At 41.0% G+C, this 25,175-nt stretch overlaps 2 protein-coding genes across 6 annotated transcripts in view; one reads left to right on the top strand and one right to left on the bottom strand.

Moving 5' to 3' along the window:
* SHLD2 (shieldin complex subunit 2) overlaps window positions 1–10,455 on the top strand; it is a 38,498-nt gene extending 28,043 nt beyond the window's left edge. For all 4 annotated transcript variants that reach the window (XM_068140006.1, XM_068140008.1, XM_068140005.1 and 1 more), the window contains 5 exons: window positions 2,571–2,705; window positions 3,773–3,979; window positions 4,803–5,037; window positions 5,716–5,831; window positions 6,353–10,455. In XM_068140006.1, the coding sequence (XP_067996107.1) occupies window positions 2,571–2,705; window positions 3,773–3,979; window positions 4,803–5,037; window positions 5,716–5,831; window positions 6,353–6,594 (935 nt within the window). In that variant the 3' untranslated portion in view covers window positions 6,595–10,455. The remainder of the gene's footprint in view (window positions 1–2,570; window positions 2,706–3,772; window positions 3,980–4,802; window positions 5,038–5,715; window positions 5,832–6,352) is intronic.
* A 1,983-nt stretch (window positions 10,456–12,438) lies between these two features.
* SYT15 (synaptotagmin 15) lies at window positions 12,439–22,432 on the bottom strand. Of its 2 annotated transcripts, none has more exons than XM_068140010.1 (9): window positions 22,332–22,432; window positions 21,534–21,678; window positions 19,040–19,232; window positions 17,913–18,055; window positions 17,090–17,385; window positions 16,144–16,314; window positions 15,523–15,643; window positions 12,914–13,093; window positions 12,439–12,575 (listed from the first exon to the last, which is right to left on the bottom strand). In XM_068140010.1, exons 2-9 carry the CDS (start codon window positions 21,538–21,540, stop codon window positions 12,439–12,441), a joined length of 1,248 nt encoding a protein of 415 aa, XP_067996111.1. In that variant the 5' UTR covers window positions 21,541–21,678; window positions 22,332–22,432. The 2 variants fall into 2 exon arrangements, with proteins under 2 accessions (XP_067996111.1, XP_067996112.1); XM_068140011.1 differs by having other exon boundaries at window positions 19,040–19,229.
* Between the last annotated feature and the right edge of the window lie 2,743 nt (window positions 22,433–25,175).

Genomic DNA, 25,175 nt, shown 5'->3' with positions numbered 1-25,175 from the left:
CAATATTTTTTCACAGTAATCATTATTCATGTGCTGCCTTGTACAAGATCTTGATTTTTTCAACACTGGAAAATACACAGTGGAAAACTTCTAAGATTTCTTACTGTGGTACTCCTGCTTCTTCTGCACAGGCACAACAGAACATTTTACCTCATTGCTGTAATTTGTTTTATAAATCTGAGTTTCCTGCATATTTTTATTGTAAAGTCTCTTCTCCCCCAGAGAATCACAGTCAACAGTCTATGTACTGATTTTATTTATTTTTAGTTTCTCTGACACACATTAATGTTGTTCTAATAGTGAATGCACTTATTTCAGAATTGCTTTTGCTGAAGCTATTTTCTGTATTAGGATTCAGAATTTATTTGCATTTTCCCATAATGCAGCCTTAAAACTGCTTCCTAGCATTATCTTCACCTTCTGAGAAGAACAAAACCAATCAGTTGTGGGATGTTCTCAGTATTTCATGCAGTGTCTTGCCATTCCTTTTTAACACACTTTGGGCAGTTAAATACCACTATTCCTACCTGGATAAGAGTAGAATAGAATTAACCAGGCTGGAAGAGACCTCTGAGATCAAGTCCAACCTATCATCCAACACTATCTAATCAACTAAACCATGGCATGAAGCACTCCAAGTCTCTTCCTAAACACCTCCAGTGATGGTGACTCTACCACCTCCCTGGGAGCCCATTCCAATGGCCAATAACTCTTTCTGTGAAGAACTTCTTCCTAACATCCAGCCTAAACCTCCTCTGATGCAGCTTGAGACTGTGTTCTCTTGTGCTGGTGCTGGTTGCCTAGGAAAAGAGACCAGCCCCCACCTGGCTACAATCTCCCTTCAGGTAGTTGTAGACAGCAATAAGGTCTCCCCTGAGCCTCCTCTTCCCCAGGCTAAGCAACCCCAGCTCCCTCAGCCTCTCCTCACAGGGCTTGTGCTCCAAACCCCTCAGCACCTTTGTTGCCCTGCTCCGGACATGTTCCAGCAAGTCAACATCTTTCCTAAACTGAGGGGCCCCGAACTGAACACAGTACTCAAGGTGTGGCCTCACCAGTGCTGAGTACAGGGGCCCAATCACTTCCCTGCTCCTGCTGGCCACACTGTTCCTGATACAGGCCAGGATGCCATTGGCCTTCTTGGCCACCTGGGCACATTGCTGGCTCATGTTCATCTTACCATCAACCAGTACCCCCATGTCCCTTTCTGCTTGGCTGCTCTCCAGCCACTCTGACCCCCAGCCTGTAGCACTGCATGGGGTTATTGTGGCCACTGTGTAGAACCTGGCACTTAGATGTGTGCAGTCTCTTGCTGTTGGACTCTGCCCATCCATCCAGCTTGTCAAGGTCCCTCTGCAGAGCTCTCCTAACCTCTAACAGATGGACACCTGCCCCCAGCTTGGTGTCATCTGCAAACTTACTGATGGTGGACTCAATACCCTCATCCAGATCATTGATAAAGAGCATGGGGCCCCGTACTGATCCCTGGGGGACACTGCTAGTGACCGGCTGCCAGCTGGATGTGGCACCATTCACCACCACTCTCTGGGCTCGGCCCTCCAGCCAGTTCCTAACCCAGCGCAGAGTGCTCCTGTCCAAGCCATGGGCTGACAGCTTGGCCAGGAGTTTGCTATGGGGGACAGTGTCAAAGGCCTTGCTGATGTCCAGGTAGACTACATCCACAGCCCTCCCCACATCCACCAGGTGGGTCACCTGATCATAGGAGATACAGTTGGTCAGGCAGGACCTGCCTTTCCTGAATCCATGCTGGCTGGGCCTGATCCCTTGGCCATCCTTTAAGTGGAGTCTTCCTTTCTTTTTTCCTTCATAACTGTTTTGATTTATCTTTTCTTTACAATATCACTAGTTCTCAGTGTTTGTCTTCAGGCTTTGCACAAATGCAGTCATACTGAGCTATTAACTTAAGTTTAAAGTTTTACCCACAGTGCCAACATCATGTTTATTCATTACAAATGAACAAATTTTAAGGTAGAGGTCTTCATAATTTATTGCTGTATGTAAATCTCTGGGCTGTTAAATAGTTAAGTGATTCTTGTTCAAAAATTACTAATGAAAAACACGGTAGTTTTACTGTGTTACCGACAGTGTTCTTAGAGTGTTGTAGAGTGTCTGTACATAACTCTCATTGCAGCGTGCTTATATGTGACTAGTTTTCTTTTATGTGAAAACCTCTGGAGAGACATTTCTTTAAGTGTATTCCACAGGAGTTACAGAAACTTTAACTTCCACTTGTGACAGTATGTTGCTGGGAGATTGAATATAATTTCTTTATACTTCCACCAGTCAGGATGAGTGGGAGTTTATAGATGCTCAAAAGGAGATGATCAGTTGCTGAGTACTTAGGCAGATAAAGGTAAATCAGTATACTTCATGCATTTCCTCAAACTGGAATTTTATTGCTCAAGAAGTCAGATTGTTTTCATTCTGTTCTGAAGAAATTTCAGATGCATTCTTGTTTGCTTCTATTTGTACCATAGAATACACTTTATCTTAAGGTATGTGGGGTTGGTGTGTTTATATGCTTTAAATCAAATAATTTCAAACTCTTTCAGAATCTGTGTATAGCTACAGAGGTGGCAACCAAAGGAAAATTATTCTAACAGTAGAACAGAAGGTTGATCAGCGCTATAGGATGGTGCTGTGGGGAGCAGGGGCTGCCTGGTGCCCTCAGATTCAAAGGAAAAAAGGTAAAAACTTCATACCCATAGGTAGCTAGCTGTTCAAGAACTTCTGTGTTACTGTTCATGTCTGTGAAATGTTCAGCAGGTAACATTTTTCATTCAGCCTTTAAAAGGCAACATATATGATAACTGATTTTAACGTGTGCTCTGTGTAGAAGCCGTGCCATCAGCAACAGAATTTGAATGCTAAAGAGCGTTTAGAAACGTGAATCTAGACACAAGAAGCACTGGTGACTAGTTATGTAACTGTAAAAAGCCAAACCTGAGTGTTAACGATGCTATCAGCTTTGAGTCTTCCTTGTCATGATTTGGTTTTGAATGAGTTGCTGGGTGTATTTTCTACTTCTGATTTTCATTTGGTTTTCTACCTTACTGCAGCATCAGGTTTTATATCCTAATGGTCTTGCTGTTGAGTTGGGCTATCACTGACTAAAATAATTTCTAGCAAGACATGCACAGCCTATGTTGTAGCAGTGACTGCTGCTGAACTTTGTTTTTATTCCTGATTTTGTTCGTTCAAAGTAAGTGAAACAAGGTGTTTTTGTTAAATTGGTAAGTTAAGAGCTTGTATTTCTAATCCATGGATGTGCTGAAGAAGTAAATGCTGTATTGCTCGAAGTGCTGAATATGTATGCCTAAAAAGCCAGTTTTCCTATTGTGTGAAATAAAACCCAGAGAAGCTAAACAACTTCATAGTGAATCTTGACCTGTTTAATGTAGACACTTTGAAGGTGATTACTAACATGAACACTTTCTTCTTCTAGATATTACCAACTTTCCCGTATTAGAGCTGTCAAGAAATTCCAAAACCTATTTTCTTTTTTGAAAAGTTGAGTTGCTTTAAAAGCTGAATTCAATACAAGTGAAATGAAGCATAACCCTGTTATGGGAGGACTCATTGCAAATCTGTAGGTGTCATCAGGCTTGAAATAAAGTTGCCAGAGCTGACCGTATGACAACATCTTGCTGGTTTTTTTAGTGTTCCCCCCTCCCTTTAGTCTTGTAAGTGACCTTGGCTTTTTCTAAATGAAGCAAGGTATTGAAAGAAAACTCATTTGCTTTTTGTTCTATAGATCACATATGGGACTTCAAATACCTTCTCGTCCGGTGTAGTTCTGTGTCAGGTGACTTTGAACTGCACACAACTCCATGGTCATCCTGTGAGTGCTTATTTGATGATGACAAAAGAGCAATTGAATTTGAAGAAAAGTTTCAGAAAAGCGAAACATCCTGCATGCAGGTGATCAAGCTCTCAGCACATTTGGAGGAAAAATGTTCAGGTGAAGTTATCTATAGCTGTGTGATGTCTGTAGTGCAGTGCATAACTAACCCAAAGAGGTGCTCTGATCAAGTGAAAATGCCTTTTTTTTGGAAGTTAGCACAGTTCTGTGATTCTAAATTTATTCTGGAGGTTGCTGTTCAGTACCCAAACTGAATACAGCCTTCATTCAGTGTGCCTAGAGGCGAGGCAGGTGTGATACAAAGATAGCTTTAGAACATAGAAAGAAATGTCACCCTTTGTCCTCACCAACCAATAATGTCATTCATCACTGAAAGATGGCTAAATAGCATTTTTGTAAAAGTGGAATTCTCTAAAGCAAGAGTAAGATTGCTAGTACTTCTGAAAACTTCTTACAAAAGAACATTCTACACAGTCACTCCCTCCCAGATCTGCCTGGAAGATTACTAAGGCTAATGTTATGCATTACATTAGTAAATAAGGTTGGTGTTGCAGCATTCTGTTCTAGCTTATGTATAAATAGTGGAAAGCAAAGTTGTTCAAGGTATGCTTTTCAGTGGCTCTGAATTAGTGTGGGAGTCTGCATAATTCTAATCTCTCAATCTATTATTTGGGCTCTTCTGTAGTGGCATTTCCTACACTAGTACTTGAAAATGTAGTACTTGTATACTTTTTAAAACAACATTTAGCCACAGACTTTTCACTGCATCAGTCATCTCTAAAAATATGATCATTTGCTACTAAAGGGAGGGGGGAAAATGGGAAGTTTCATAGGTAATGGTTTTGAATCGACTATAATCCTTGCTTTTGCTTCCAGTTACAAATAAAAGTGAATGCAGACTTGATTGAAATTGTTTCTGCAGGGGTGTTTCAAGTGAAAGCCCATATTGTGGAACTGAAGTTTACTGTTTCAACTAGACAGTACAAGCAACTTTCCTTCAGTGCTGATACCTCACTGGAGTCCGTTTTGGCTTCTCTGCCTATGATTACATACTCAGGTTGTGCTAAATGTGGTTTAGAACTACAAATAGATGAGAACATGATCTACAAGCAGTGTATGAGATGTTTGCCATACAACAAAGTAAAAACGCTCTACAGGTAAACAAAACTGAAATAATGTGTACTATTAGGGAAGTAAGCTATAACTGTCTCTATTTTATTTGGCCCTGATTCCTACTTTTCCAATGTATTTTCAAGGAGCTGTTCTTGAATTGCTGTGTTATAGTGCCATTATTTAGAGGTGATATTCTCCCTTCAAACATTTCAGTTTTTGACTACTACATAATACTGTAACAAGGCTTACCTAGTACTTTGTAGGCGAAGATGGAGTAAGTTTGGTCTAAGTTTGAAATTGTGCAGACATACAACAATATTTTTCAACTGAGTTATCAACTTCAGTCTGTTTTCAATAGACAGAGCAGAGATACAAAGTTACCAGCAGATGGCACTGTGAGACAAGATGTGTATGCACATGTACTTGGAGGAAAAACAGATCCAGCTGATGTAAGAATAGCATTATTAACTAATTGTTCAATTCTTAGATTTATCTTGGGCTTTTGAAATGCAAGTATCATAGCAACTTTAAAGACATGTAAGTAGAGACAGCCATAGAAGTACCTGAAGCAAAATGTATATGTTTTCCACCAAAACTATTTATGAAATTAGTCCTAAACTATTTCATTGAGTTTAATGAATCAATACCTAGGTATATTTTCTTCACGTGATACAAAGAAATATAGTAGTGAACTTTAAGTATTCTTTTGTTTTCTTATCTAGACCTGCCCTGATGACAGTAGAAGATGGAGGATATGAAATTTCTGTTCATGTGGCATCTGAGTTGATGGAAAAAGTCTTTCTCAATATTCCTGCAGATTGGCTCAACAGACCAGTAGGTAATGTATCACTAATTACTTGGCACAGAAACAAGTTCCCAGTTCAGAACTGGGATCAGATTGTTCTGGAAAGGTGATGATTGTTCATGGTATTAAACTTTTAAAAAAAAATCTATCTCAGAACACCTCAGTGCTCTCACAAGAGGTGAGATGTTATGAGTGTCCATGTTATAAGTAAGTATTCAGTAACTAGATGGATTCCTTATATGCAAAATCAAATCTCTTGGCAGGTTGTAGAAATAGCTGATGCTTCACTGAGGTAGGTAACTGAGTAGTCTTTCAGACAGGCTTCCCTTGATACATCCTGCTTCACTTCTTGAGAGGTGTTTTATGTGATTCACAGATGTTATAGTTTAAAGACAGTCTTAGCACATAGTTTTAAACATCAAAAACAAAAGGTAACTGTGTACTTAGATATTGAGCTACATGTGTAATTAGTGTAGCTTTCATGGAGGTGGAATTTAAATATTAGGTGCCCTTGTGAAACTAAAGACTAAATGGGTTTCTTCTGGCTTTTGCAGTGCCCTCTTCAGATATAACCTACAGCACAATTGTAGCAGATCTGTGTCATTTGCTGCTAGCAGATACTGAAGCATCGTATTTGTTGGAAATAAGGAGCCATTTTGTGCTAGATGAAAACAGCTATCCTTTGCAAAAAGATTTCCATCTGCTGAGTTTTCATCCTGATCTTTGGAACGCTGACTGCTGCAATAACAGTTACAAAGACCATAGGAACACACAGATGGCAAACAAGAAAAAATAAGCAGTTCAAGGAAGCAAGTACCTTGAAAAATACCAGAAAGGATTTTTGGCTTCAATTCAAACAAAATATCTGGTATGGAGTATCTGCTGACACTATGTACTGCTGCTGTAATATTGATGAATTGTCATAAAGTATATTTTATAGATATATTTTATCTTAATAAACTCTACCTTTGTCTTTTTTCCCCCCTGGAAAAGTTTGCTAGTATTGAGAGTGAATTTTTTTGGATACTGTAGATTAGAAGACAACAGCCACAGTTCAGTAATGTAATCCAAGAAGAGATGGTTGCTGACCTGCTGCACCACCTCAGTGGTGGGATCTGTTCTTCATCAATTACCTGGATGAAGGGATTGAGTGCACCCTCAGTAAGTTTGCATATGATGCTAAATTGGGTGGAAGTGTTGATCTGCTTGAAGGCTCTTCAAAGGCATCTGGACAGACTGGATCAATGGACTGAGGTCAGATGTATGCAATTCAACAACGAAGTGCCTAGTCCTGCACTTCTGTTGCACAACCTCAAGCAATGCTACAGGCTTGGGGGAGAGTGGCTGGAAAGCTGCCTGGCAGAAAAGGCCTTGGGGATCCTGGTTGGCAGTTGGATGAATGTGAGCCAGCAGTGTGCTTGGGTCACCAAGAAGGCCAACAGCATCCTGGCCTGTCAGGAAGTGTGACCAGCAGGAGTAGGGAAGTGATTGGGCCCCTGTACTCAGCGCTGGTGAGGCCACACCTTGAGTACTGTGTTCAGTTTGGGGCCCCTCAGTACAAGAGGAGATAGAGTTGCTGGAGTGTGTCTGGAGAAGGGCAAGGAACCTGTTGAAGGGTCTAGAGGAAAATTCTTATGAGGAGCATCTGAGGGATCTGGTATATTTTAGTCTGGAGAAAATGAGACTGAGGGGAGACCTCATTGCTCCCTATAACTGTGTGAAAGGAGGTTGTAGCAAGGTGGGTGTTGGTCTCTCTTCTCTAGTTTCAAGTGGCGGAACAAGAGGAAATGATCTCAAATTGTGCCAGGAGAGGTTTAGATTCTAAGAATTTCTTTACTAGGAAGAGGGGCCAGGTATTGGAATAGGTTGGCCAGGGAGGTGGTTGAGTCACTGTCCCTGTAGGTGGTGAAAAAAACACATAGATCTTGCACTCTGGGAAATGATTTAATGGCCATGGTGATATTAGGTCATGGACTTGATCTTGGAGGTCTTTTCCAACCAAAATAACTCTTTTGACTTTTGTTTCTCTTAATCTCTTTTATTTGTGACTTGGTTATGTCTTTGCTTGCATTGCTGTTATGGTTGCTTTCCTCCTTTCACCAGCAGAATTCCTGTTGTTTACTATCTGCAGTTTTACTGCCATTTTTTTCTCTTGCAAAATAGAGCATCTCACTGAATCTAAGTTTGTGTATCTAGAAGTTATTTCACCAGTTCAATTAAGAGACTTTAAACAGTTTAAACTGATACATTTTCATGGACTTTAAATGCCTTCATTGTAGTATTTATCCAGTTAAATCCAGCAGATTTTATTTTCAAAAATAAATTGTAGTGCTTAAAGAGGCTGTTAGAAGTTGTAAGGTATGAATTATTTGCTGTCTGACTAGGTATTTGGAGATCCTCACCTGCATTGTTCTCATTTAGGAAATCAGTTTCCACATACACTGTTTCAGCTGTCCTCAGGCTTCAAACACAGAACTGTTTTCAAAACTGAGTTGGATAAATTGTCAGATGTGTTACAATGCAAGTAATAGGTCTATTGAACAGCTTTCACCTTCTCTTTCTTGGAAGTGGCTACTTATAATTGAATAACCAGGTTTCTTTTTGCTAGCTTGGATTCTTTTATGTGGGGCTGTTGGGTTTTTAGTATGTTCAAGCTCTGTGTAAGCTATATATTTTCTTGTCTAGTAAGGTGGTAGTGTTTCTGGCAGCAAGGGAATCCGAAGGATTAGTGGATGATTTAAAAGAAATGAATTCTCAGATGAAGTTTTGCAAGATTGCTTATTTTTGTGTTTAACTGCTCATGTACTGATCAGTCTGGTTCAGATTCTGTCGATCAAACAAATTTGTGCAGCTCTTAGTCATCTGGTTTAAGCCTTAGCGATCCTCAGATAAAATTGTTCTCCAGTATTTTTGCCTTTCTCTGAAACAGCTGATAGTTTTATCAGCAGGCACAGAAACTGATTGTATGCCAACAACATAAATATCCTGATGTGCCAAGATACTTGGCCTGGTATAAAAAAGTGCAGAGACCACAAAAACTGCTCAACACTAGTGCTGCTGGTGTGCAGATGGCAGACGAAAATCTCCAGAAGCAGACAGGTAGCCCTTTATACAAAGGAAATGCTGCAAAGTCTCTTTAGAGGAGTGGCAGTGGCTACAATATTGAGTCTAGGGCAAGGGAGAAACCAGTCACAGAAGTGTCTTAATTGTATTGTCCTCATCTGATGCTCAAGAATGAAAATTTAGTTTTGCTACTTTTAGTTGTGCTAAAGAATATATGGAGAATCACAGCATTGCAAGTCTCTTGAATTCTCCTACAGTGATTGAATTTCACTCCACTGTGAAAACACTACTTATCTTTGGTTTCATGTGACCTGGCAAAAAAAGATGATGATGTACTAACCCATCACCTTGGGGAAAGTCCACAGCATCTGTGCTTTTTATAGTGTATTCTACCTATGCTTTACTCAGTGGTGTCTAGTTCTAAAATGTGGATTTCATAATGCCAGGGAAAACTATGCTGAAGGGAAGATCAGGTTGTGTTTGATTTTTAAATCAGGTAATAGCACGAATAGAATAGAATAGACCAGGCCATGTTGGAAGAGACCTTCAAGATCGTCGTGTCCAACCTATCATCCAACACCACCTAATCAACTAACCCATGCAACCAAGCACTCTATCAAGTCTCCTCCTGAACACCTCCAGTGATGGTGACTCTACCTCCCCAGGCAGCCCATTCCAATGGGCAAATCACTCTCTCTGTGTGGAACTTCCTCCTAACCTCCAGCCTGAACCTCCCCTGGTGCAGCCTGAGACTGTGTCCTCTTGTTCTGGTACTGGTTGCCTGGGAGAAGACACCAACCTCTGCCTGTCTACAACCTCCCTTAAGGTAGTTGTAGAGAACAAGAAGGTCACCCCTGAGTCTCCTCTTCTCCAAAGCTGATCCAGCATGAGAATTTGAGTCTTGTGAAACTTGAGAACCAGACATCAATTAAAGAAATCCCAGAGACTGTTTAACATCCTGTCCATACGTGGTCTCATTAGAATGATTCCATAACCTTGGGTGGAAGCCATGCCATCTGATTGGCGTGACTGGTGAGCTGTGTGGCTAACCAAGTTCCATGCCCTGTGATTAGATCTCATAAGCTGACTTGCACTTGATCTGCATCATGCTCTTACTGTTGAGATCACCACTCTTGACTTGTTTACAGTATTCCTTCTTGAAATCTATAGTTCACTGTTAATTTTAATGAATTTACTATCATTCTATAGTTTCTCTGGTTCTTACCTTCACCATACCAATGCTGTGTAAAATTTCTAGGTCCTTCTGACAGTGAGTAAAAATCCTTGTTTAATTGTTTCTCACTTCACTGAAATAGCTATTTTGTTCAGGAAACATCAGAGGACTTCTTATTTACTTCATGTAGATATCCTTAAGCAGTCAAGTGTATTTGTAAGTGCATTTAAACTATCTTTTTAGTGATTAATCTGTAATTATTAAACATAGACTGGAAGTAGTGGTACTTTGATAAGTGCAAATAAGAGACCACATTAGTACAATGTGTTTTACTACTTGAAAGGTACTGGACATCAAGTCAGACAGGTGACTTCTGACTTCAGATATTTGTCAACAAACACTGTGCCCTACATGCATCTTCCTGCACAAGCTAGTAATCCTCTCTGATACATTCTTAACAGTTTACTTGTAAGATCTTCAATGTTTATAGGCATGACTTAATTCATAAAGAGGAACATAATACATTTCATTAAACAGCTTTATTGTTGTAATCACAAAGTTTATACAGTTTTCCTTCCTACATTCAACATGTAGATTGGTTTTCAGTGGTTTTGCAGGAGTAAAATTTGAAAACAGCTCATTGGGTGTGGGGGTACTGGCATTAGTCATTTAACAGAGATGAGGGTTGAACATTTTGTGAAACTCCATTAAATGTTAAGTGTATGGGAGCCATACAATCATAAAATGGCTTAGGTTGGAAGGGACCTTTAGATATCATCTACTCCAACCTCCTCGCCATGGGCAGGGACACCTCTCAAGTAGACTCAGCTGCTCAGGGCCTCATCCAGCCCAGGAAGGAGGCATCCATAGCCTCCCTGGGCAGCATATTCCAGAGTCTCACCACCCTCATACTGAAGAGCCTCTTCCTAAGATCCAGTCTAAACCTAGTCTCCTTCAGCTTCAAACCATTGTCCTGTGTCTAGACACCCTTATGGAAAGTCCCTCTTCAGCCTTCCTGTAGGTTCCTCCCTCTAGAGTCAAGTCTTCTCTTTTCTAGGCTGCACAGTCTCAGTTCTCAGTCTATCCTCATACCAGAGGTGTTCCACCCCTTGGAGTCACCTTTGTGGCCCTCCTCTGGACTCACTCAAGTGAGATCAAGTCTTTTACCTTACAATTCCTGTCAGATATTCTCATGTATAATAATTCCTTTAAGTCATAATATCAAAACAGGAAGTGTGCTCATTGCCCCAGAGAACTCTCTCTTTTTTCATGTATTGAATTAATTAATATTGTATCCTGTTTGAAAGGAGGTTGGCTTTGTTTCAGTAGAGATTATGGTCTTCTTGGAACAGAACTCTGCAGAATGTTTTTCTGCAATAGTCTGTTTCTGGTTTATGACTGTACAGTGTGAAAGGTAGGACATTCTTCCCTTGTTAATTGTTCACTGGGGACCAGAACTATTTATTGTGACTAAAAATTTCTCTGAATCGTTTTACAGAACAGAAATTGACTTAAAAGCCTACTACTAAAACAGACCATATGTCCTGGGGGCTTAAGCTAATTGGATTTTTCATGTAAGAATGGTCATACTAGGTCAAACCCAAGGTTCTTTTAATCAATGCTCTGTCTCCAGCAGAGATGCACTTAGGTAGAAATATGTAAGGACAGGACTGGTCCTTTTTATTACTTTCTCAGAGTGTTCCAGCACTCCTGCAAACCTCCAATTATTTGTGACTTCAGGGCTTCTTTTATGCTTCTCCATTAGGTGGTGTATGTTGGGGTCAGCTGAAAACATCTGAGTTATGGCAAAACGTACCCTGAGTCAAGGGAGGTGACCAGATGCTTCTGGGGTTTATCAATAAGTACTCAGTGCTTTCCACCACTCATATTCAAAAGAGGTTTTCAATATGATGCTGCTAAGTAAATTGTCAGTTCACTAGAGTAAATGTCTGTTGAGCTTTGTTTTGGCATGCTTACTGGGTTTCCATCCCTGTCTCTGCTGATACAATGCAGTGAACAGTTAAGCCTGGTATTATCACTGACAATTTCTAGGTTGTTTTGGGCTGTTTCCATATGATGATGATTTGTGCCTACAACTCTTGACCAAGCATTGGCATTTAGTAGTCAAAATAACTACTACTGGGAGGTTGTTTGTATTCCTGTTTTGTTTACTCTGCTGTGTACTAATTAAACTGGAAATATATTTTGAAGAGAGGAAAGATCAAGTTCTAGCCTACCAGGGGCCAAGTCTTCTATTTGCATTTGGGCAAGGAAAGAATTTGTATTTTACTCTTGTCTACTTAGGTGTGTAAAGTGGTCAAAGATTTTGTACCCTTTGTCATTACATTATGAATGATAGTGAGAGCTTTTGCATTTTAAGGTATTTGGGTTTATCTGTGTTGTTTACTTGCTGTGGCAGAGAGCATGCCATCGTTTAATCAGCTCCTTGGACTTACTGATCATTTCATTCCAGTGTTCTAGTTCTTTGCCACGGGTGTACATGAAAGGCCCAACCACTACACGTCCTAGCAGAAGTGTTTCTAGGTAAAAAAAAAAGCAATTAGTGATTAACACCTGTGAATGCTTTGAAATCCTTCCTTAAATTAGGTAAGGATTACAGCACCATGTACTAACAGTATCCAGTTTAGTTACTTTACTTGTATTTTCTATTAAATTGATCTTTAGCCTCTGAAAGAGAGATGTACACTTACTGAAAAGAAGCTGTTATGCTTTTTAAGGAAGCAGGCTGTGCAATACCTCAGGCTTTTTGTATGTTTAATGATTGTTGCAGAGAAGGAATTTGTTCCTCCCAAGTTTAAGTATCTTCAATATATGACAGAGTTATAACATCTTAATAGTAATAACTTATATAGCTTACTTTTTCCCTTGGCGCTCTGGAGCACAGATAGACTCAGGCTTGCTGTATCCAGCTCTGTCTGATCCACCTTAAAACTGAAGGTCTCATTATATACTGGATTGGGAGATCCTAGAACAGCTTCTGTCATCTTTATTTTGATGAATTTATTACGGTTCATCAGTGAGACTTCAACATACACACCTTGGAGAAAAAGTTCAAGAAAATAGCTTAGAGGTTGGTGGGAGAAGGCTTATTGAATTTCTTGCTTTCAGGATATAAGTGTAAAACTAGATCATGAACAAGTAATGAAGTGCACATGACAGCATGGCGATGTTTAACATTATGCAGTGGCTACCCAAAGTGCTTGGGATGCAGTTTTGCCGTGCACTTTCTAATTTAAGAGCTGTTAAAAGTAGCAGCCTTTCTGTTCCATTTCTTACCCTGCATCAATGTTCTTTTTCTTGTACCTTCTCTTCATGGGATATGGACTTTTCTGACAGCTGAGCTTGAGTCAGTGGTTTGATATATTTGATCTCAGTTGCTCAATCCAACATGAGGGAGGAGCTGTGTTGTAGAGCCTGTGCTTGGACTGGTTACATTACAGGGAAACAGATTCTCCTAATCAAAGAAGAATCCTTAAAAGAGTTTTACTAATGACTTCTAGCCCAGTGGTAAGGAATTCTTAAAAATTGTAAAAAAAAATCCCTGATCTTTGCTTTTCTGGAAAATTAGCAATATTGTGTGTGATTGTAGGAAGAGCAACAAAAAATATTGTACTATGCTTCCTGAAAGAGATCTCATGGGTTTATTCAGTAGATCAGTCAGTGAGATCCAAAGCAGCCTGACATTTTCCATTCTTCCCTACCCTTCTAAAAAGTGTAGTGACAAGCATATGGAAACTTCAGCTTAACCAATGGCTAAAGGTTTCTTTTCTACTGGTGAAGCAGTGTTGGATTCCATGCTGCTACTATGTTTATTACTCCCTGCTATTCAGTTCATTAAAGCTTGTCTACATAGAAAAACAATAAATACTGAGTAACAGCCCTGACAGACTCCTCATATGCCCTTGTTATTTCCACAGATCCAGTAGACTCTCATTACTGTTTCAGAGGATGCAGGATTACTAGAACAAACTCTTCTAATGGCAGAACTACTTGCACAAAGTCTGACTTTTCATTACTTTCTTATTACTTCTTAATACATCTAATTCAGTGATTTGAGTTTAAAATTAAATGTCACCTTGCTGTCCTATACTGCATATTAGTGTTTCACTATTTAGTCACTGTTCATACATAAAGTTTTATTCTGATTTCTTCAGGATTTACCAGAGAATCTGTGGACTCTAAATCATACTTGAAGGGTATTGTGGAAGGAAATAACACCTAATTTATTTAACTTCCCTTTTTTCTTAGTGATATATTCTGAAGAATTGCCTTCTGCCAGCACATCCATCCAGACTGTGCCCAACTTATGATGGTAATCTGAGCTACACCAGCACATGGCAGATTAATGTTACATTTGTAGAAAGAATCAGAGTTCTGTCTCTGTGCTACAGAACTTCACAACAACCTGCAGGCAAGGACACAATTTATTGAGAAATGTGTTCTCCATGTCTTTTGTCTGAGATGATGCAATATTAGAACATTTGCTCTTAGTTCATAATGCTACTTTGTTCATCTGTCATGAACCAGTGAGATATTTTTTTTCTGGCCATCCTTATCCTAGTTATTCATTGTCTAAACTGATACATTCTAACAAATTAAACAAAATGAAATGTCTGTATTCTTATCATGTAACTGTATGTTTCTTCATTTATGAATTTTACCCTGACAGAGTAAACTATATCTAACATTACTTAGATATCCTCATTTTAGAAGATGTAATTTGTAGATAACATCCTACTAACAGCATAAAAATCTCCAAAAACTTTCACAGTTGGTATCTTCATATAGAGAACTAAATCTCTTTTTCTTTGTAACTACTGGGTATAGTTTTCATTTGTTTTTTAGTTTCAGAGCCTTTCACCAAAAAACACAAGTTTGGTTCTTCCATCTATCTTTGCTTTGAATGTTTAAATTTCAAACAGCATTTTGAGGCAACCTCTATACTGTCTGAAGACAAGGACACATAAGCATGACATACCATAAAACCTCCACTTAGATTAAGGGAGAAAAATTGACTCCATACCATGGTCCTTGGAACAACAGCCAGGCTGTCCTAAAATGGGAGGGGTTTCTTCCCAGTTCAGTTCTCCTCAGGACAGCTTTACAGTATAAGCAATTATCCTGCATCTGTTACCTCTGGGGTCTGTTAATGTAAATATGTTAATGTCTGAAATTCTGCCTTCTCTGGATGTTATTTACTGTATTAAAGCAGGAGAAAAAATTGCTGCTGATGACATGAGACAAACCATTGATTATGAAACAAAATCAAAACATAGTAGAACTGAGCTATCAAAACTGAATTACCCCACTAGCAAAGTATGGCTTGTTTTCACTCAAATCACATGAATGTTTATTTGCTCTTTTAGCACTCCTCAGCACAAGCATGGGTGGACAGATGAGGGAAGAGCAAATGGAAACAAGAGTTATGGAGCTGATAGCAGAGAGGAATCACAAAATCACACTTACTGACAGCATGGCTCTCCTCCTGGAGTTTTAATCCCCTTGCCCTCAGAACCACTACAGTGAGTCGGCCCAGGTAGTCATTGTAGCTGAGGGAGAACTGGATATCACCATATTCTGAAGGAGGCTTTGAGAACAGAGAATACGTGTCAAATATATCTGAAAAAGTCTTTCTTTACCCAGACAAATGAGGGGGAGGGGAAGGGTCTTCTTCATACTAGTGGTTTCTACAATACTAAAGCGTGTGAGTGAATTGTAATGGTTTCGTTTGTGCTGGTGTGACATTTTATAGAGCAAATTCATTGACCTTCTTGAACCTTTAAGTTACTATCTCAGCCAGGTGATGCCTATTTCCTTGCCTCTTGTGCTTTTTTCTGCTTACTAATTCAAAACAGAAGCAAATAAAAGATTCTTTCTGGTGTAAGTCATGCAACTGTTTCTGAGCCAGTGTATAATCCCTATATAACAGCTGTGGGTTGGTAAGATGAGTTGATAATTTCATATGTTTATCAAATGCTAAAGTGCTTGATCTACTTGGTATGACATACTTCTGCTCCAGCTCTTCCCCTCCAATACTTGTAAGGTGACAGAAATTCCACAATGCCATGCAGCCTGGTATCCACATACCTCTAAGTTTTCTTTCTCCAGATCTCTCCATATGACCAGCTTGTTGTCATCAGTTAATGTTTCATTTTTCAGTGGGAAGATAACTTGGCCTAGGAGATGGTGTTTTTTCTGTTTGTCAACATGATAAACCAAAAACTTCAGAGTCCTTTGAAACAACATTTTGCTGGAAACCTGTACAGGAAAAGGAAGAATATATTAATATTATAAAACATCTCACGGTTTTCTACTCTAGTGTGACTTCAAAGGAAGAATTTTTGAAAGTGTATTAAAGGTAGGTGGAGATTTCCTTTGATTGTTTGAAGTCCACTTTCTTAATTTTGTTTCAGTTTAGCTTAGCTTTTTAAACTTTGGGTCCATTTGAAAAATGTGAAGGTAGATGGCCATTTTTCACCTTACACAGTTGTACTTACAAGGTATATTCACACAAAAATGCTTAGAAATTTGTAAACATCCATTTCTCAGGTTTGTGAAACACAAGCTCTGTTGGAAAGCTTTTGTCTTGTGATTCCTCTTCACATAGGGAGCTGAGCTCCTAGTTTTACAGCACTACACAAATAGTGCACCAGACTTCTCATGAGTTCTGGTTTCTAGCTTGCTTCCACAGAAAAGAAATGAAAAGCTGTGAAAGCATTCCTTCAGTATTGGTTACTTTGGACTTCTAGAGCTGTTAGACAGAGCTGCTTAGCTGTAGTTCAACTGGACTTTTCATCATTCCCAGGGCAAGTTATGGAATCTTTGATTTTGGTGCAGACCACAAATAAGATGAGTTCTGGAGGCATAAATTTCAGTAGCTCAATCTCCAGTAGTATCAGTGATAAATATTTCTCCAGTAGAAGTGGCTAGTAAGTAGTAGAAATTTTTAGAAAGTTAATTTTCACAAAGCACATGCTGGCACTTGAGAAGTCAATACTCAGACAGAGATCTGTTTCATCAAAAGGAAAAGTACCTGAAAAACAAAGTTTTCATCAAACTGTGGGTTAAGGGTTTTGCATTTTGTTGTAGACTGCAAGTAGCTTCTTTCATCAGGCAGCAAGTAGATTTTCACAAAGGGACAACAGGAATCAGCAGGAGGCTGCAGTTTTCTGACTTTGATCAAGGAGACAAGGAGCCTTTCTGACTCGTGCTCATATTCTATGGAGAACCAGAGGCGACCAATGTTGCCTTCAGGAAAATCCGTCTCACTTTTGTCTTCAGGAAACTTGTACAACTCTGGGTTAACAGTCCCCACAATGTAAGATCCAGCTTCATGAAATTAAAAGGAAGCACCATCAGATTAATTTCAAGGTTGTGGCAGGCATTTTTATAACCACTCCTGATAGAAGAAATCACATTAATTTCTTTAACAATCCTTTTTTGCATAGACTTGATATTTTAATTCCTTTTCCTTCAAATTTGGAGAAGTAGTTATAAGCTGCACCACTCTGCTTTTCTTTCTCTTATTACTGTGACTGTACCTTGATAGTTGAGGTATTTGCTGTTGCAATCTGCAGGTGGTCACTCTGCTCTTTCTGGGGGCAACAATCACTCTTCCTGAGTTACACTCGTGTTGTGGCTTTACAAAACCCAGGAGGAGAGATTGCTATTTGCTCTGTGCTCTGTATGGTTATGTTCTGACCCAATTTCTGTATGTGTAAATATATACATGCATGCAGTGTTTAAGGCTCAGACTGTGTAATGCCATATCTGGTATGCCCCAAATAAACATGCTTCATACTATCCGTTAGCCCTTAAAATAGTGCCCTTAGAGTCCCATTTTTGCAATGCCATACCCAAAGAATGAAATGATGACCGTGGCCCAGGCTGAGGAATCATGTAGGGGTCACTTTTTTCCTGGACCTGTTCTTCATTTGTCAGGTTAATCCAGTCTTGCCTATGCAGTGTTGGTGGAATAATAAATGGAACACTTCTGGATCTGTGTGAAACAACCACAGCTACTGACTCTTCTGGTACAAATATGGAAACCAGACACTTACTGTTCTTAGCTCCTAGTTTTGTACTATAGAGCTGCATAGGTAAAAAAAATCATTGGTTTGCAATTTATTTCATTTCTGTAATACCAAAAGGTCCAGCAAGGGACACAAGATTTTAATTCTTCAGAAAGATCCCTCACTTTTTCCTTTCTCCTTTAGAAATGATCTTGCAAAAATAACAAATAATTAACTGCTGCTGCTTGGTTTAGAGCCTCAAAGCTAATAATTAAAGCTATCCATTAACCAGTTACACTTGAATGTATTATCTCTGAGCTGGGGTTGTTCAGCCTAGAGAAGAGAAGCTTCCAGTGTGACTTTAAAGCTGCCTTCCAGTACCCAAAGGGATCCTATGGGAAGGACAGAGAGGGAATTTTCGTAAGGGTATATAGCAATAGGACAGGGAGAACTGTTTTAAAATGAGGGAGAGTAGGTTTAAACTGGATCTTAGAAGTTCTTTGGAACGGGGGTGGTGAGACTCTGGAATAGGCTGCACAGGGAGGCTGTGGATGTCGTCTCCTTGGGGATGTTCACGGCCAGGTTGGATGGGCTCTTAACCAGCCAAGTCTAGGTGAGAGATGTCCCTGCCCATGGCATGGGAGGTTTGAGATGATCTCTAAGGTCCCTTCCAGCCATTGTATGATTTTACAGAAATCAGAGAATATTTTTGGAAGAGACCCTCAAGATCATCTACTCCAACCTTCAACCCAGTACTGCAAGGTCAGTGCATATAATTCAGTAATCATTGCATTTATAGCTAGAGTATTTTTTTCCTTAGGGAACAAAACAGAACATGTCTGACACTTCCATATAATTTTGTGGTCTCACTTATTTTTGTACATGCATACACTTGGATCACCCCCTCACCTGAGATTTTGCAAGTTGAAGTTACCAATAGCGTATGCTTTAAATACAACAAAAATACGTACCTTGTGCTTTTGGGTTGGATTTCAGAAGTTAACTGAGCCTGGAAAATTCCACTTCCATTTCTTGGTTTGACAGGACTGATTAGCTTTTGGTAAGAAAGGAGGTAGTGAAGTTTTTTCCAGAGCAGGTATGTAGTTACTCCAATGAGAACAAGTAAGAGAATGCCTCCTATTGCACCTCCAGCAACAGCAACTGCTAGTTTTGTTCAAACAGAAGCACATAAAGCATTAGGACAATCAAAGTTATGTACATTTTTGGAGTAGACACAAATACTAAAGCTGACAAATTTATCCAATGTGCATTCCAAAATTATTTCTAAATGTAAGGTTCTGCTCATATTTTTGTTTTGGGTTATAGCGTGATACAGCTCCTGAAGATTTGACATCAGCAGTGAGAGACTAGAAAGTATTCCAATATCTCTTACATTGCAATCATTGCCAGTATGATAGATAGCTTTAAAAAACCCAAACCCAAGGAGTTTTTAGGCTCTTATATATTAGCATAAGTATTTACCTTATTGCAGCAGAAGTGCTAGAGCTTTCATAACAGAACATAGGAGCACCTACTACAAAAGGTACTATTATTTTAGTTGGGTTTATTTTTCCAACGTCTATGTTGAATTGAGACTAGATTCTGGCATAAGGAACAAAGCAAAACTCTGGGTTGTTTTTGGTTTAGGGATACATGTGTTTCCTGATCTGTGAAATCAAACTTAAGTGTCCATTAAACACTCTTTCCTGAATCTTGATTACTTTAGATAAAACTAAATCTTGTATAACTTGGGGATTGTTTTTTAATAAAACTCAGTGTCTGTAATAAGAATATGAGGAATTCTGACAATTTATCAGTAGACTGAGGGTAGTCCATTGATAATGGGCTCAGTTCATTGTTTTCGTATGTTTGCAAAGTATGCTGACGTAAAAGGCTGCAAGGACCACTACTACACTGTCCTTTGTACACAACTTGTACTGTACTACACAGCTTGTCTTGGCCTGCCATTAAATTAGTGCTGGCACATGGAGATGTGACTAGGTCTGAACTGAGAATGGATCCTGCCAGAATGTCCACTGTCTGAAAATGAGCCTCAGCTGCAGAATTGTCTCCCACTTGGCAGGTCTGGATCAGCTGAGTACTTGTATATTGCCAGTTCTCAGTCTCCCCTGAAACAGGAGCAGCAAAGTGACCTGGTGTCCTCTCACCAGCTTGTATGGAATTTTTGCCTCTTCTCTGCTTTTAGTTAGAGATAGCCCTGATTGTGCTTTATACTTCTCTCCTCTTTATCTTTCAGTGCTTGCTTAAATACCCTGCCATTAGCCACCTCTATGTGATGGTATTGGTAACAATATAGACAATGCAAGCACAAAATAATTGTTCAACACTAGTAATAATGATAGTTTCATTTATGGATTAGAGCTATAAGGAGCATAAGTGAATTGTAAATACACATACTACTGATCTTTCTCATTGTAGCCTTGCTGCAATAAGTGATAGGAATGTCCTTCAGCTACCGAATGCTTATGTAAATACCTTGTGCTGCAACCACCCTGCTCGTGACTATACTACAGCAACAAACACATTATTGTCCTGTCCACTGGTAGGTGGGCAGGCTAGATTTCAGCATTTAGCTAGTCTATTAGTACATGACTTACTTGACTCCCATTCCTTAAAGTATCTGTTTGATATGGGTTGATGTTGATAATGTTGACACAGGGACAAGTCTGAATGTACTAAACTGATAACTTTTTCTATGATAGGAATGCAGAGTATGAGGAAATGTATAACAAATGCAGTCCTGAGCATAGAAATTCAATCTGTTCCTCTTAGTTTTATAGGGCATACTCAAGTGTATCTTCACTTATATTGACATTTTACTACGGTTTAGCAGGCTAGATGCAGAAAAACTACTGTAGTTCAATGCTTATGAACACAATAGAAACTGTTTACTTCATACAGGTGTACTATCAATACTGCAAATGTTTATATTGCTGAGGGGTTTGTCTGAGATGGGTATCTTAAAGGTTAACATTTCAAGCAAGCTCAATAGGCCTATGTCTGTTTAACCTGTTCTTTCCATTTCCAAATCTTTAATGCTCTCAGCACCCCTCCTGTTCCCCATAACCAGTTTATCCCCTGTAAAGCAGTAGCTCAGAAGCTGAGCATTGGGTTTTAGAGTTAGGAAGTTTCCAGTCTCTTTGCTTATGAATTTAATGTACTGAATTTGTTCACTCCAAATGATACTATTTATGACCAACCCATTGCCAGTAGCTCGTATTCTCCTTTTTGATTTTTGCACAGGGGTAGATGTGAAGTTTTACCCATTTCAGTAAAGCTACCTATGATTTCATGAGGGTAAGAAGAATTTGACTCCTTAGTCCATCTTATCTAATTATTAGATCAGCAACAGAGCCAGTAACGTGGGGCACAGAGTAGCATTAGTCACAACATCAACCACTGATTGTGTGCACGGAGAAAATATGTATCTTCTTTAATAACTACCTGTCATCGTGGTTAACTGATGGTTTGTGTTCTGCTGTGGTACAGAGTGATGGCATCTGGAGACAGAAGAGAGCTGTTGCACCACTTCATCTCTGAAGGGCTTGTGCTGGGGGACTGTCCATCATTCACAGGTACCAGGTTTATCCTAGCATGGAGAAATGTTGATGGTCATCACCTGTCTCCCCTGAGATCGGATCCTTTGTTGCTTAGTGCCTGATAACATACTCCTATTAAGCTTTTCATCGACTTTGCAGTAAGCCTGTGGGAGTTACAACCAGCCAACTCTCTATCAAAAGCTTTAATTCTTCTATAAATACTTGGAATTACTAACATTTACAGTATAAGCATATGTTCCGTATAAACTCAGGTCTTTGGGGTGGGAGATAGACTGTGCATCCACTCTGCCTCTTTCTCAGTGCCCGGTTGTCCTCTGATCGCGGACAGTCGGGCCCCAGAAGGAGGTCACTGGTGCCTGAAGGATCTGCAGCTTTCCACAGCTGGCTGCTGTGCCCCTGGGCCGGCGCCGGTAGAGGGTGGGTTTGCATTCGTTTTGAGTTCGGAGCACTGGTCTGAGGTGATATCTCGCCCACTCCTTCCCCAAGCGCTAGTCACAGGCGGGGAGGGGTCGTGGTGCCCAGCTGGCTTCGTGGCCGGCAGGGCAGAGCCACCAAGCCGGCTGCCTGTGCTCTGCAGACTGAGCCGAGCCCTCCCCAGCCGCCCTCCCTGTCCTGGCCGAGCCGTCGCAGACACACACACACCCCACCCCCCCCCACCCCCCGCCTCCACTACGGCACTTACTGGGCACGGGTCTTCGGGCTCCGGCAGTCACGGCCGCGCTTTTATTTCTGCTCGCCCCGCTGGCTGGCTCGCTCGCAGTCTGCGGCTGCCTGCTGCCCACTCCAGCTCCGAAGCTGCAGGCACTGTGCCAGCCGCCAATACCATGGGGCCGGCAGTCCCTCCCCCGCCCGCCTCCGGCTTCCCGGGTAGCGCACGGGGGAGACCGAAAGACGAGTTAAAGCAGAGAAGTCTGTTTCCGATCGAAAGGAGGGAAGGGATATGCTCGGAAGTTCCACCCTTACCTGGCCTCTTCGTGCGAAGCCAGGAGTGTGGGTGGGGAGAGACCACCATCGGTGGGTTTTCAGGAACAGTTCTCCTGGTAGGGTGTGGAAATAGGCGCAGAAGCAGCTGTTCTGATAAATAAATCCCTCTGCCAGCCTTAAAACCAAACAAAACCCCAGGAGATACCAGCACCACAAACCAATTTTGAAAACTATGATTCAGATGAGATGATAGTAAGGGCTTCCAACCTTTTGCATTGAAGCATGCCCTGAACACTGCAGAGCTAAATCAAGAGCCTCTTAGGTAATAGGAAACAGGAGGGTAGCTGCCACAATGTGCCTTAGGGGATCATCGGAGTGCCCCTCCAAGAATGTGACATGGCCTGCAGACTGGCTGCAGTGTCTCTACACCAATGCATGTAGCGTAGGCAACAAACAGCAGTTGGAAGCTATACTGCTGCGACAGGAAAGCTACAACATAGTGACAATTATGGAAATATGGTGGGATGAATCCTGACTGGAATGTGGCCATTGATAGCTACAAGCTGTTAAGAAGGGACAGGAGAGGAAGAAGGGGTGGAGGTGTTGCCCTCTGTGTAAAAAAAGGGGTAGTGCAAGAAGTTATCACTAAAGAATAGACGCGAGCAGGTTGAAACCTTATAGGTAGATATTAGGGATTAGGACAACAAGGGGAGCCTTGTGGTAAGAACTCTACTACAGGCCACCTGACCAAGTGGAGCCCATTGAAACCTTCTTACTCCAGTTTGAGAAGGCATCACGATTACAGGTTCTCATCCTGCTGGGGGAATTTAATGACCCTGACATCTGTTGGAAAAGCAGCATGGTTAGCTGTGGGCACTCCAGGAGCTTCCTGGAGTGCCTAGATGACAACTTCTTGAGACAAGAAATTAACAGCCCTACTCAAGGAGATGCCTTGTTGGACCTGTTGGTCACAAATGCTAGTGAAGTCATCAGGGATGTCAAAGTTGAAGGTAGCCTGGGCTTCAGTGATCATGTGCTAGTGCAGTTCACTGTCCTAAGGAGTATGAAGCCTATGAGAAAGGCAGTTAGGACTCCAAATTTGAAGAAAGCAAACTTCCAGCTCTTCAAGGAGTTCCTATGGGAAATGGCTCTCACAGACAAGGAAGCTGAACAAAGCTGGTGGATATTTGAGGATCCTCTCTGTAGAGCACAAGATCTCAGTCTCCACCTGTAAGAAACTGGGAAAGGAGGGCAAGAGACCACCATGGTTGAGCCATGACCTGCTGGTCAAAATGAAGAGCAAGAGGGGGCTACACAGGAAATGCAAGGAGGGGCAGGCATCCTGAGAAGAGTGTAGGGACATTGCATGGCTATGTAGGAAGGAGGTCAGGAAGGCCAAGGTACAGCTGAAACTGAACTTGGCAAGGCATGTAAAGAAAAATAAGGAAGGTTTCTACGAGTATATTAACCAGAAAAGGAAGGTTAAAGAAAATGTACCTCCATCTCCTTCCCCTGTGATGAGCAAGAGTGAGGAAATTATATCAACAGATGAGGGAGAAGGCTGAGATTCTTGTCTCATTCTTCACTGGCAAAGTCCTTCCTCCTAGCTCTCATGTTGATGGCCCAAGAGTTGGAGACCAAGGTCTGTCCCACTGTAAGTGAAGGCAGGGTGCATGATTAGCTGAGTAGTCTAAAGATATGCAAGTCCATGGGACCTGATGAAATACATCCCAGGGTCCTGAAGGAACTGCTGGAGTTGACAAGCCACTCTCCATGATACTTGAAAAGTCCTGGCAGTCAGGTGAGGCCCCGGGGATTGGAAGAAAGGAAACCTCACAGCTGTTTTTAAACAAGGTAGAAAGGAGGACCATGAGAACTACTGACCTGTCAGCCTCATCTCTGTGGCTGGGAAGATCATGTTACAGATCCTCCTAGTTGTCATGCTGAGGCAGATAGAAGACAGGGAGGTGAGTCAAGACTGCCAGCATGGCTTTACTAGGGGCAGATCCTGCCTGACTAACCTAGTGGTCTCCTATGATGGAGTGAATATGTCCATAGATAAGGGACGACCTGTGGATGTGATTTAGGCCTTTGACACAGTCCCCCACTACATCCTGCTCATCAAGCTGGAGAGAGAGGGATTTGATGGGTGGACTGTTCAGTGGATAAGGAATTGGCTGGATGGTCAACATCCAGAGGGAGTTGCTCAATGGCTTGAAGTCCAGATGGAGAGCAGTGACAAGTGGTGTCCCTCAGGGGTCCCTACTGTATCTGGACTGTTTAATATTTTTATCAGTGACACAGTGCACCAACAACAAGTTTACAGATGGCAGTAAGCTGAGTGGTGCTGTTGATACTCCAGAGGGATGGGATGTCATCCAGAGGCACATGGACAAGCTGGAGAGGTGGGCCCAGGTGAATCTCATGAGGTTCAGTAAGAGCAAGTGCAAAGTTCTACACCTGGGCCAGAACAATTCTCACTATCAATACAGACTGGGGGATGAGGTGTTAGGAAGCAGCTCTGAGGAAAAGGACTTGGGGTTGCTGATGGATGGGAAGCTGGACATGAGCAGGCAGTGTGCACTTGCAGCCCAGAAGGCCA

This window comes from Melanerpes formicivorus, unplaced genomic scaffold (assembly GCF_026170545.1).
Source record: "Melanerpes formicivorus ecotype bairdi unplaced genomic scaffold, bMelFor1.0.p_v2 SCAF_6, whole genome shotgun sequence".
Taxonomy (NCBI): Eukaryota; Metazoa; Chordata; class Aves; order Piciformes; family Picidae; genus Melanerpes; species Melanerpes formicivorus.
This window is presented reverse-complemented; position numbering and strand designations above follow the sequence as displayed.

What these genes read in the sequence shown, in the direction of transcription:
- SYT15 (XM_068140010.1), bottom strand. An exon ending in ATGAAAACTTTGTTTTTCAG is followed by an intron (nt 16,315 to 17,089) that starts GTACTTTTCCTT and finishes TTTCCTGTACAG; the next exon opens with GTTTCCAGCAAAATGTTGTT. An exon ending in TGGAGAAAGAAAACTTAGAG is followed by an intron (nt 15,644 to 16,143) that starts GTATGTGGATAC and finishes CTGTTCTCAAAG; the next exon opens with CCTCCTTCAGAATATGGTGA.